The sequence below is a fragment of the Piliocolobus tephrosceles genome, chromosome 15 (genome assembly GCF_002776525.5).
Source record: "Piliocolobus tephrosceles isolate RC106 chromosome 15, ASM277652v3, whole genome shotgun sequence".
In the NCBI taxonomy this organism is placed as follows: domain Eukaryota; kingdom Metazoa; phylum Chordata; class Mammalia; order Primates; family Cercopithecidae; genus Piliocolobus; species Piliocolobus tephrosceles.
Window position 1 is genome coordinate 61749727 of NC_045448.1, and position 14205 is coordinate 61763931.

A 14205-nucleotide genomic window follows, 5' to 3' on the forward strand; every position below is an offset into this window, starting at 1 on the left:
ATTAGCCTTATATTCTTGTTTAGCTGTATCAAAGAAAAATTTTAGCTTAACGAAACACCCTCATAAAAAATTAGCTATTACATAATATTTCAAATCACTTACCATTAATATAATAGGAGTTAATATACTGGATAGCTGCTCGACTGACATCACCAGATTGTGCTCTTAAAGCAATGCCCCAAAATTGGTCCATACCACATAGCTAAGAAAGAAAAATACCATACCTCTAAATTTTGTTTGTCAAACTATGTAACTCATCATAAGACTGAAGTATCAAAAGTAAAAATCATAGGCAACTCCTATTACTCAGCTATTAAATAACAAAAATAAATAATTTAAGAATTTCCTCAATTGATGAAATACACCTGTACTAATTCTAAAAAATATGTACACAGCAGCTAACAATATATACATAATGTTTAACTCACAAGTTGTGACTACATAGTAGGAAAATTCTAGTCCTGAAAAACATACCACAAAGGAATAAAACACAAATACAATAATGAGCACAATGCTTCAATGAATCCATCCAACTTACACTGATAAAACCACTGCCTTCTTGCATTCACAGAATATTAACAAGATATGCTAACTCAAGTTCTCACTCTTTTTTTTTTTTTTTTGAGAACAGAGTCTCACTCACTTGCCCAGACTGGAGTGCAGTGGCACAATCTTGGCTCACTACAACGTCTGCCTCCCAGGATTCCAGGGATTCTCATGCCTTAGCCTCCCACGTAGCTGGGATTACAGGCACGCGCCACAGCGTCTGGCTAATTTTTCTGTATTTTAGTAGAGCCAGGGTTTCACCATGTTGGCCAGGCTGGTCTCGGACTCCCTACCTCAGCTGATTCGCTCGCCTCGGCCTCCCAAAAAGGTGGAATTACAGGCATGGGGCCACTGCGTCCAGCCTCACTCAAATTTATGATGTTAACCATGAGATGACAAAAAAAAAAATGGTTTCACTAAAAACTACAGAAAAAGTAGGGAGTGGAAGCTTCCAAAAGTTGGGCAAAGAAAGATGTCCTTCTAAGTTGGCAGCTGAACAACTTTAGTGTTAATGTCACCTTCTTTAAAAAGGTAGTATTATTTCATAATAGAGCATGACTACTTCTTAGGTAAATCAAGTATGTTCAGTTGTCTGAAATTACCAAATTGAAAATTATCATAGTGGGCCGGGCACAGTGGCTCACACCTCTAATCCCAGCACTTTGGGAGGCTGAGGCAGGCAGATTGCCTGAGCCTCAAGTTCGAGCCTGGCCAGCACAGTGAAACCCCGTCTCTACTTAAAAAAAAAAAAAAAAAAAGCCAGGCGTGGAGGCATGTGCCTGTGATCCCAGCTACTCTGGAGGCTGAGGCAGGAGAACTGGTTGAATCTGGGAGGCAGAGGTTGCAGTGAGCTGAGATTGTGCCAATGGACTCCAGCCTGGACGACAGAGCTAGACTCCATCTCCAAAAAAAAAAAAAAAAAGTTATCAAAGTGATACTGAAGCAAGAGTTAGGACTAAAAAACACTGAAAAACCTACTCAGACGAGAAAAGAAGGCAGTAGGAAAATAAAATAAAAGCATTTTAGATACAATTAAAATTATTCTGGCCAGTCATGGTGGCTCATACCTATAATCCTAGCACTTTGGGAGGCCAAGGCGGGTGGAAAACTTGAGGTCAGGAGTTCGAGACTTGTCTGGCCAATATGGTGAAAATCCAACTCTACTAAAAATATAAAAATTAGGCGGGGCACGGTGGCTCAAGCCTGTAATCCCAGCAACTTGGGAGGCCGAGGTGGGCAGATCATGAGGTCAGGAGATCGAGACCATCCTGGCTAACCCGGTAAAACTCCGTCTCTACTAAAAAATACAAAAAACTAGCCAGGTGTGGTGGCGGGCGCCTATAGGCCCAGTTGCTCGGGAGGCTGAGGCAGGAGAATGGCGTGAACCCAGGAGGCGGAGCTTGTAGTGAGGGGAGATCATCCCACTGCGCTCCAACCTGGGCGACATAGCAAGATTCCGTCTCAAAAAAAAAAAAAATAGCTGGGCATGGTGGCGCACACCTGTTGTCCCAACTACTCAGGAGGCTGAGACAGGAGAAGGGCGTGAACCTGGGAGGTGGAGCTTACAGTGAGCCGAGACTGTGGCACTGTACTCCAACTTGGGTGACAGAGCGAGACACCGTCTCAAAAAAACTAATCATAATGGCCTGGTGCAGTGGCTCATGCCTGTAATCCCAGCACTTCGGGAGGCCAAGGCGGGTGGATCACCTGAGGTCAGGAGTTCGAAACCAGCCCCGCCAATATGGTGAAACCCTGCCCATACTAAAAATACAAAAATCAGCCAGGCATGGTGGCACACCCCTGTATTCCCAGCTACTTCAGGAAACTGGGGCAAGATAATTGCTAGAAGCCAGGAGGTGGAGGTTGCAGTGAGCTGAGATCACACCACTGCACTCCTGCCTAGGTGACAGAGCCAGACTCCATCTCAAAAAACACCAAAAATAAACATTTTTAAAAATTATTCTTTTTCCTTTTTTAAAAAATTTCCCCAAATTTGCTAAGAGATAAAATTATTATTATTTTTTTCAGATGGAGTCTTGCTCTGTTGCCCAGGCTGAACCAAATGGCATAAAAATCATATTTGAGACAAATCAATCTTTTATTTGAAGTAAAATATTTGGCTGTATTATCTAGGAATGCCTAGGAGACTCAAAGAACACTCACATGGCCACTTCTTTATAAATCAAGAAACATGTAATAGGTTTTCATTAAGCACACCCAATGTTATCTTTGGTACTGAAAAATAAATTTGCTTTATAAAACTTTTGAAACCAGAGAACAGAATTAGGCTGAGCACGTTGGCTCATGCCTGTAATCCCAGCACTTTGGGAGGCCAAGGCAGGCAGATCACTTAAATTCAGGAGTGCGAGACTAGCCTGAGTAACATAGTAAAACCTCGTCTCTACCAAAAATACAAAAATTAGTGAGGCATGGCGGCAAATGTCTGTAATCCCAGCTACTTGGGGGGCTGAGGCTGGAGAATCGCTTGAATCCGGGAGGTGGAGGCTGCAGTAAACTGAGATCGCACCACTGCACTCTAGCCTAGGCAACAGAGCTAGACTCCATTTCAAAACAAACCAACCAACTCAATTGCACTGCACAGGTAGTAAATTCTATGCTTTGTAGAAAAATAATTTGGTAACCAAATTTGATAATCTAATTTGAGGAATAAAGTTGCCTAATAAAGTAAGTCTAAATCCTTACCTCAGAATTTGAACCACCATCGTAGGCACTGGTAGCCAATCGAGCCAAGTTACAGAGATGCTGAAACAGGTTTAAGCCAGTCATGCTAATTGTTTCAGGTTTTAGCTGGGGCATCTTTGGGAGGGTAGGGGGAAACACAAAGCTAATTTAGTGTGATAATTCACAGATTTTATTAAATTTAAATAAACGTTACTGAAAACATTGTGGAAGGAAACAGATCAGCTTGAATTTTTAATGATAATTTTTAAAAAATAAAAATATATAACAATTTGGCTGGGCACAGCGGCTCAGTACTTCGGGAAGCCAAGGCAGGCAGACAGCTTGAGCTCAGGAGTTTGAGACCAGCCTGGGCAACATGGCGAAACCTCATCTCTATGAAAAATACAAAAATCAGCCGGGCATGGTGGTATGTGGCTGCAGTCCCAACTACTCAAGAGGCTGTAGTGGGAGAATTGCTTGAGCCCAGGAGGTCAAGGCTACAGTGAGACGTGATCACACTACTGCACGCCAGTCTTAGAGACAGAGCAAGCTTATCTCAAAAAAAAAATGAAATGAAAAATGAAAATATATATGTATGTGATTTAATGAACATTTTATTCAGGTAATAACTGAAACCTGTCTGACACAGGTTTCAATTGTGAAGATGTGCATAGACCCAAATCAGAGGACATAAATAAAAACATCTACCATGCACTGTATATCTATACCATACAAACTTACGGGAGGTATAGCTACAAGTACAGTTTTTGTTAAAGTCAGCGGTTGAAATTTAAGATGGAAAAGTTTTATTTGTAGCTCTGTCTTGGGTCTGTTAAGTGATTTAGTTTATACACACTAAAACTCATTCATATATATACTCAGTTCCAATACGGAGATAATGCCACCCTTTGCGACAGCCTTCATAATCTCAAAAATAAGCATAGAAAAGTCTTTTGCATTATTTTCACTAAGTTTCAAAATTCAATTGGGAAAAGCTCATTCAGAATAATGTCACCTGAACTAACTGTGGCATGTGGTAAAGAAGAACAAAAATTGGAACATCTTTACAATAATGACAGCACTTCCTAATATGCCTTCCCAGAATCTACACATACTGGAGAATGGCTTATTTTTGCCCAAAAAGACTGACTGCAATGCAGTCAGTCATTTAAATAAGAAAGAGTCATAGAAAACAGCTCTCACACTTGTGGGTGTGGGCACCACCCCTGAAAACTGGACTACAATATTACTGATTTAAAAAACAAACACTAAGAAAAACCCTCCACATTTCTAATTTGTGCTGCCTTCAAAGGTTATTCTGATTGTTAGTTTAATTATTGTAGCTAATAGAACATTTTTATAGATACAACTAATTTAGATGTAAACAGTATAAACAACAAAATCAGATCACAATCTGACCAAAAATTATACTAGGACTTCTAAAAATCATTACATTTGGCTACTTAAAAAAACTGTCAAAAAAAAAAAAAAGCATTACAGAATTCGTATTTCAAGAGATGAAAAAGGGAACATGGAAAAATAGTAACAAACTGTGAGAAATGTAATTACCTTCTCCAGGAAAAGATGTTTGTAGGTTTCCATACCCATAGCATGTTGATCTTTACTTCGAACTTGATTTAAGAACCAATGGAGTGCATCATCATAACATTCAGAATCTTCTACCAAACAATGCCATAAGATGTCAACTTGCTCTAAACTTAACCCTAAAAATTATAAATTTTATACTTTATTAACTACAAACAAAAAATTATACTTCTCTTAGGCATGTGTAATTATAAATTTTATACTTTATTAACTACAAACAAAAAATTATACTTCTCTTAGGCATGTGTACATACAGTAAGTCCTCACTTAACATGGATAGGTTCTTGGAAATTGCAATTTTAATTGAAATGATGCATAATGAAACCAATTTTACCATATGTTAATCGATATGAATAAGAGTTATGTTTCTACAGCATATTTATGATTTAAAAAAAAAAAATCACAGCAGCCAGGCGTAGTGGCTTACGTCTGTAATCCTAGCACTTTGGGAGGCCGAGGGAGGTGGATTGACCGAGCTCGGGAAATCGAGACCAGCCTTGCCAACACGGTGAAACGTCGCCTCTACAAAAATACAAAAAATTAGCTGGGCACAGTGGCATGCATCTGTAATCCCCGTTACTCAGGAGGCTGACAGGAGAATTGCCTGAACCTGGGAGGTGGAGCTTGCAGTGAGCTGAGATCGCGCCACTGCACTCCAGCCTGGGCAACAGACTCCACCTCAAAAAATAACAAAAAAACAAAAACAAAAAATGGCTAAACTTCCTTATTTAAAAGTTAACACTCTGAATATTAAACACTGGAATAAGTGTGAGCTATATATACATTTAAGAAAGATTAATACAAACCACTCAGATAGTTATTTATCCAATTTTGGGCAAATCAGTGGTGGTGGTAAAGAAAATCAAGGACTAAACGGTTACAAATTAAACACTATAAGGAACACTTCCTACCACCAGGCAGTTCAAACACAAAACAGTAACAAATTTAGTGGGCTCGCTTTTGTACTACATCATTTATGACTATGCATTTGGATGAATATCATAGAGCTTACAAATTTCTATGTTACAATTTGTATTCAATCATTTGCTCATTTTCCAACTCGCTTATTCCAGAGCTCAGGGCTATTGCTGGCCAAATCGTATCCCAGCATCTTAGGGACTAGCATCTTTTTTTTTTTGAGACGGAGTCTCGTCTCGCTCTGTCGCCCAGGCTGGAGTGCAGTGGCGCGATCTCGGCTCACCACAAGCTCCGCCTCCCGGATTTAGGCCATTCTCCTGCCTCAGCCTCCCGAGCAGCTGGGACTACAGGCGCCCGCCATCTCGCCCGGCTAGTTTTTTGTATTTTTAGTAGAGACGGGGTTTCACCGTGTAGACCAGGATGGTCTCGATCTCCTGACCTCGTGATCCACCCGTCTCGGCCTCCCAAAGTGCTGGGATTACAGGCTTGAGCCACCGCGCCCGGCCGGGACTAGCATCTTAAGGACAAGGCACTATCTAACCTTGACCAGGATGCCATTCCATTGCAGACTGCACTCATACACACGCCCACACTCATTCAGATTGAGATCATTTAGACATGCCAATGAATCTACAGTGCATGTCTTTGGGATGTGGGAGGAAACCAGGGTACCCAGAGAAAATCCATGCAGACATGGGGAGAATGTGCAAATTCTGCACAGGCAGTGGCCCTGGCCGGGAATCAGTTTTTTTCCTCATTAATGTTAAAACATTCTTTGATGACCTCCTGTAGTTTATTTATATAGAAGTGTATAAAATATTTATTATCTCATCCAGGCGCAGTGGCTTACACATGTAATCCCAGCACTCTGGGAAGCCGAGGTGAGAGAATCACTTGTGGCCATGAGTTTGAGACAATATAGGAAGCAATATAGGAAGACCCTCTCTTTACAAAAAATTAAAAAACAAGAATTTGTAGGCCGGGCATGGGGGCTCACGCCTGTAATCCCAGCCCTTTGGGAAGATGAGGTGGGTGGATCACCTGAGGTCAGCAGTTCAGGACCAGTCTAGCCAACATGGTGAAATCCCGTCTCTACTAAAAATACAAAAATTAGCCAGGCATAGTGGTGGGTGCCTGTAATCCCAGCTACTTCGGAGGACGAGGCATGAGAATCGCTGGAACCTGGAAGGCGGAGGTTGCCGTGAGCCGAGGCCTCACCACTGTACTCCAGCCTGGGCAAAAAGAGCAAGACTCCACGTCAAAAATAAACAAAAAAGTAGCTGGGCAGGGTGACACGCACCTTTAGTCCTAGCTACTCGGGAGGCTGAGGTGGGAAGACTCCTTGAGCCCAGGAGTCAAAGGCTGCAGTGAACTATGATCATGCCACTGCACTTCAGCCTGGATGACACAGAGAGACTGTCTCTTTAAAACAAACAAACAAACAAACAAAAAACAGCTGGGTGCGGTGGCTCACACCTGTAATCCTAGCACTTTGGGAGGCTGAGGTGGGCAGATCACAAGGTCAGGAGATCAAGACCATCCTGGCCAACATGGTGAAACTTCGCCTTTATTAAAAACACACCCCTGTAGTCCCAGCTGCTCGGGAGGCTGAGGCAAGAGAACTGCTTGAACCCGGGAGGCGGAAGTTGCAGTGAGCCGAGATTGCGCCACTGTTCTCCAGCCTGGTGACAGAGTGAGACTCCATCTCAAAATAATAAATAAATAAATAAATCTCAATAACTATTTTTTATGTCATCCCGTTTGTAAAATTTAAAATCATATTCATACAACATTTTGGTCCTAAATGAATGTACTAGAAACACCAATATAGCCAGAAACACAAAGGAGTTATCTTAGAGCCTTTTACAAGTATTTAATACGAATTTTCACATAATTTATGTTTTTAAAATATACTTTAAGATAACACATATGTAAATCACGTGAAAATACACAACTTATGAAGTATTCTCAAGGAATTCATTTAGGAAGAAAATTCTTCTCCCTAAAATAGGAGCACATCTGTATAACAGTAATAGACTGGGGGAGGTAATCCTAAAAATTGAGGAGTCAGTGGTAAGGTTTGAGTATTATAAATAGAGTGTATACCATGTTCAAAGGTCACTCTCTGTATATAGGAGATAGATAAATATTATTTTTGTAAAATATGAAAAAAGGAGGCCGGGCGCAGTGGCTCATGCCTGTAATCCCAGCACTTTGGGAGGCTAAGTTGGGCGGATCACCTGAGGTCGAGTTCGAGACCAGACTGACCAACACGGAGAAACCCCGTCTCTACTAAAAATACAAAAAATTAGCCGGGCATGGTGGCACATGCCTTTAATACCAGTTACTCAGGAGGCTGAGGCAGGAGAACCACTTTAATGTGGGAGGTGGAGGTTGTGGTGAGCCAAGATCGCGCCACTGTACTCCAGCCTGGGCGACAAGAGCAAGACTTCATCTCAAAACAAACAAAACAAAACAAAGAAAAAAGGACCCTTATGACGAACAAAGCAAAAGGAAAAGTGCGTAAAACAGACAACAGCAACCTATCAGAGGACATAATCAGCTAGGGAGTCAGACTAATTAGAGAAAATTTGTATTGTACTTTGATCCAAGTATTAAAGGATTCCCGAATGTGGCAGAAGACAGATGAACTATTCAGAACAAAAGGGAAGGCATTTGAGGCAATCACAAGTATGAATATGAAAAAAATTAGACATTCCAAAAGGTTAGAACAAAAGCATCCCAGGGATTTCTGACGTACATTTTAAGAGGTTCCAAATCCTGGGATGGTGCCCTAGAACCAGAAGTGACACGATGGTATGGTACCATTAAAAGAAATTTCTTTTTCTTGGGAAAAGTAGATGAAATGACAAAATAAAGAAAAATTCCTCAGAAATATTCACCCTAGTAGCAGTATCAGTCTGAAGAGTTTTATCAGAAAAAAAGTTATCCTGTTTCTCACTGAAACAGTTAATGTGTACATTATTTGTTCTGAGAACTTGTGCCCATAGGAGCAAATATAAATAAACCCAAAACAACTCTAGTATGTATCAGAACTTAAACACGTTAAGTAATTAAGGAGAACAAAATAAAGAGTATCCAGGTTAATTATAGTAAACTAAATAATAAAACAGAAGTATATCCATAATTGGCTGAATCAACAGTCCACATTCAATACGCAACTTATACACTTTCGTTATTTTTTTTTTAAAGACTATAGTTATTATCATATTGAAAATCAGTATTAAAATATTGGATGTAATTACATATAACTTTGGAGTAACTTCGTTATGGATAACAGGAACTGTGCCAGTAAGAGAAGTACAACCAGCCATGCACAGTGGTCTGAGGCCTGTAACCCTAGCACTTTGGGAAGCTAAGGCAGCAGGAGTATTGCTTGAGCCCAGGAGTTTCAGACCAGGCTGGGCAACATAATGAGACTTTGTACAAACAATTTAAAAATTAGCCAGGTATGGTGATATGCACCTGTGGTCCCAGCTACTCTGGAGACTGACGTGGGAGGATCACTTTGAGGGCAGGTGAAGTGGGCAGGAGAAGAGCTATGATGTGTGAGAAGTGAAGTTTTAGATTTGATATGATCTGGACAGTAGCTAGTGTCTACTGGAAATTCACAGAGAATTTATACTGCGTATAATAAATATGAAACTTAAATGTTCATATGTTGACTATATGTGTTTTAGTTTGACTTTTCCCTATAGATTGGTTTTGCCATATTTTAGTTTACTAATTTCTTGAATTTTATCAGTCATAATGGGTCAATAAATGATATAGTAACACGAAAGAGAAATTTCCTACCAAAATCAGGTAACTTATTTTTGAAATCTATTATCACAGTGTTGGTGGCATTTGTTATAAATAGTTTGAACAAAAAAAAGAAATAGCAGACTTAAATAATAAGATAAACACAGTGTATCTCAAGCATAGGTATAGCCTTGAAAAAAGTCTTGACAACTGCTAGCAAGACACCCATCAGGCTGACAATATAGTAACCACAGTTAAAGAGACAATATCCTTCTAAAAAAATAAAGTTTGATATTGACACACAGAAAAAGAAGGATGTAGAGTAAAAGATGACAGTCAGTATATGAAGGAAAAAGGAGCTTTGGCTAACAGAAATCAAGCTCATTTGCAACCACATGGATTTGGATATGGTACACAACCTGAATATAACAGACCAAGCTCTACTTTAAAAAAATTAACTGTTGGGGGGGAGGGATAGCATTAGGAGATATACATAATGTAAATGACGAGTTAATGGGTGCAGCACACCAACATGGCACACGTATACATATGTAACAAACCTGCACGTTGTGCACATGTACCCTAGAACTTGAATAAAAAAAAAAATTAACTGTTAACGAAACTGAGTTTAAAGTGAAACTAAATAAAACTAGGGCCTCCAAGTGTCTCCATCACCCATCAAGCCAAGTAATCTTCAAAAGATTAGCCCCGATAATAATGCATAATTAATACCTATCTCCAACCAAAGGGTTGCAAGATTCTATAAGCAAAAACAATAAAAGATGCAGTCAGCCCGGTGCAGTGACTCATGCCGATAATCCTAGCACTTTGGGAGGCCAAGGCAGGAGGACTGTTTGGGCCCATGAGTTTGAGACCAGCCTGGGCAACATAGTGAAACCCTATCTCTATGCAAATTTAAAAAAAATTAGCTGGCTATGGTGGTGCATAGTCCCAGTTACTCAGAAGGCTAAGGTGGGATGACTGCTTGAGCCAGGGAGGTCAACAGCTGCAGTGAGCTGTAATCGCACCACTGTACTCCAGCCTGGGAGACAGTGTGAGACCCTGTCTCAAAAAAGAAAGAGAGAGAAAAGGTCTTATAGAACTAAAAAAAATTTTTTTAATTTATTTAAAATGCAAACAATCTCAATTATTTGAATGTTGGTATAATTTATACATGTATTAAGAATAATCTGCAGCAGCCATAAAAACGAATGAAATTGTGTCCTTTGCAGCAACATAAATGGAACTGGAGGCCATTATTCTAAGTGAACTAACTCAGCAACAGAAAACCAAGTACTGTACGTTCTTGCTTGTAAGCAGGAGCTAAACAACGGTACACATGGACATATAAATGAAACTACTAGACACCGGGGTCTCCAAACGGGGATATGGCAGGAGGAGGACAAGGGTTGAAAAATAATCTATCAGGTACAGTGTTCACTATTTGAGTAATGGGTACACAAGAAACTCAATCCCCACCAGTATGCAATATACCCCTGTAACAAACACACATGTACCCACTTACTCTAAAATTAAATCAAAGAAAAAAAATCACTGCAGAAATCCAAAGAGTGAGTAAATTCAGTTCTTCCAATAGTCAAAACAGATTTGAAAAAAGTACTGATTTAAAAACTTACTGAAATGATCAGGTGATCCCAGAGTTGAAAATACACAAGTCAAGAATTGAAGTCGAACTTGAACTTCAGCACTATGGCTGTACCTATAATTTAAAAGTCATTAAAATAATTAAACATCCTATTTCTTAATTACTTCTAAAAATTTAGTGGTCCTATGCATAACTTATACCAAAAATTGTTTTAATAATCTGTAATTAATTATTGTAACTATGTATCTTTGGTTACACAAAAAAGTTCATAAAGACAAAACAAAACACAAATTTAAACTATTTAAATTATACAAATCTTGAAACTATAACAGTTTATTTTCAAATTATGTAAGAAAGCACACAAAAATTCAACAGTGAAGCAGAGGAAGTATGTCATTTTAAAAGTATATAACACACATAAATTAGAATAGGCAACAAGTAAAAAACACCATCTCTATCTATAAAGTACATGCTTCATATCGTGGTCCCTATAGTGATAATATATTCTGTACCCAAGAAACACTAATAAAATAGTATTTCCATAAATCTAGTTCATGAAAAATAGAGCTGACAAAACTTGGCATTTTTGAATGTTATTTCAAATCTAAATAATTATAATTCATATGAATAAATTTGATGCTTAATAAAAAAGTTGCTTTTGAAACTTTTAAAGAAGCGACTTTTAGTGAGGTAGGGTAGGAGTCTGACTAGATAAACGAGAGACTGTGGTCAGCCCCAATGTCAGAAAGAAGAGATGGAAAAGGAAGTCAGGGAAGAGTGTTGGAGAGTTGGGGGTGAGGGGACCATGTCTAGGGTGGAGGTAATCATGTTTGCTTTTTTAAAAATTTGTGTGTGTGTGCTGGCGTGGTTGGGGGCAGAGTCTCATTCTGTTGTCTAAGCTGGAGTGCAGTGGCAGAATCGCCACTCACTGCAACCTCTGCCTTCCAGGTTCAAGTGATTCTCGTGCCTTAGCCTCCGGAGTAGCTGGGATTACAGGCGTGCGTCACCACACCCAGCTAATTTTTCTTATTTTTATTATAGTAGAGACAGGGTTTCACCATGTTGGCCAGGCTGTCTCAAACTCCTGACCTCAAGTGATCTGCCGATCTGCCTGCCTTGGCCTCCCAAAGTGCTGGGATTACAACAGATGTCCGCACGCCTGGCCCAGTTTTGCATTTTAAAAGGATTCCTTTCCTTTAGCAACCCCAGTGAACTGCATATTTAACTGTGTCTATAATATCACATTCTAGTTCAAGTACTTGAGCACTCAATGAAACTAAGTCAATAACAAGCTATTATCTCTGTTTTACAGATCAAAAGGCAGATTGTGGATCGACTGCCCAAACTGCTTTGCCAACATGCAACAGTGGCTAGTCTATGCTCTGATCTATAACCTAGTATGGAGAGGGTCAAAGGGCTTTTTTTTTTTTTGGAAATGGAGTCTCACACTCGCCCAGGTTGGAGTGCAGTGGTGTGATCTCGGCTCGCCGCAACCTCCGCCTCCTGGGTTCAAGCAATTCTCCTGCCTCAGTCTCCAGAGGAGCTGGGATTACAGGTGCCCAGCTAATTTTTTTGTATTTTTAGTAGAAATATGGTGTCACCATGTTGGCCAGGCTGGTCTCGAACTCCTGACCTCAGGTGACCTGCCCACCTTGGCCTCCTAAAGTGCTGGGATTACAGGCATGAGCCACTGTGCACAGCCTGGGCATCTTAATTCGATGTTCTATAATCCCCAAGTAAGAACAAAATTTTAACAGCATCCCAAAATTAGCTTCCCAAAATTGCACTAAATTCATTATTGAAGTTTTAAAGCTTAAGTTTTTTGAAGATTGAGTTCACTGGACATGCCTTTGCTGCTCTTTAGGGTCTCTTATTAACGCTAGCAAAGAAAAGATTAACTTCTGCACTGACCTTTGTGAAGGTGAAAATACATATGATGAGATGTAGGGGAGAGGAAATCTGATAAGCAACTCTCAGACTACAAGGCAACCCAGGTAACATTCAAGAACAGCTAGCTCTTAAGGGCTTCAAGGCTTTTTAAGTTAAAGAACAAGAGATTTTGTAGCAGAGGCCTTGAGTACAAATTCAAAAATGAGTTATATGACCCATCAGTTCTGCAGTTTTACGTTACCGTATTCCTCTTGCCTTGTCTAGGGGACATCAATCAAACGTAAAGGGAGAATAAAGCCTCATCCTTTACTAAGTGCCTTTACATGTGAAGTAATTCTCCCCCTATACTTACATCTCGGAATAAGGGACTCATAACCCTGAAGGCATGGGTCTAGTCCCTTTGTACTCCCATAGTATAGCCCCTGACGCTGCACTTCAAAGACCCTGCTCCATCAGGTTCCTACGGGCTGCTGAAACCACCAGTGAGAAAAATTTCTTGGGATGTCAGACGAAGATGGTACCAATATTGACAAATTATCACGGGCTTGTCCACGGCTTCTGACATCAGAAGAAATACAGGACAAAAGTAGTCTCCCCAAAGATATGAAACTTCAGTAACAGATTACTACTGCCTTAAAAGAAAATCTCTTTGTAGCCTCCACAGACAAGATTTTCTCTAGAGGCCCCTGGATTCAAGAAACACATTAATATGTCCTTTTACGAACATACTACTGGCGCGGTGGCTCATGCCTGTAATCCTAGCACTTTGGGAGGCAGAGGTGGATGGATCGCCTGAGGTCAAGAGTTCGAGACCAGCCTGGCCGACATGGTGAAACCTTGTCTACTAAAAATACAAAAATTAGCCAGGTGCAGTGGCAGGCACCTGTAATCCCAGCTACTCGGGAGGCTGAGGCAGGAGAATCACTTGAAAGGAGGTGGAGGTTGCAGTGAGCTGAGATGGATCACATGACTGCACTCCAGTCTGGACAAAAGAGCAAAAACTCCATCAAAAAATAAAACAAAATAAAATAAAATAAAAATACAAAAGCAAAAAACAAAAATTACAAAATAAAAAAATAAAAATATTATCTTTCATGCTACAAGAATCTTTTTTCCCCCCTTGGTGAAACATTTCAGAACTTTCCTATTTTAATCTGCACTGGAAAAAAAATACTGAAATAAGTATGCTTCAACAA

The 14205-nt window shown here is 40.0% G+C and overlaps 1 protein-coding gene across 4 annotated transcripts in view; it reads right to left on the reverse strand.

The window, feature by feature from the left end:
- USP34 (ubiquitin specific peptidase 34) overlaps positions 1-14205 on the reverse strand; it is a 291540-nt gene that overhangs the window by 128989 nt on the left and 148346 nt on the right. For all 4 annotated transcript variants that reach the window (XR_002734953.2, XM_023228313.2, XM_023228311.2 and 1 more), the window contains exons 21-24: positions 11151-11233; positions 4798-4952; positions 3250-3363; positions 103-202 (exon numbers count right to left, since the gene is read on the reverse strand). Coding sequence is in view for 3 of the 4 variants with exons in the window: in XM_023228313.2 (XP_023084081.1) it covers positions 103-202; positions 3250-3363; positions 4798-4952; positions 11151-11233 (452 nt within the window). In the remaining variant the exon portion in view is untranslated. The remainder of the gene's footprint in view (positions 1-102; positions 203-3249; positions 3364-4797; positions 4953-11150; positions 11234-14205) is intronic.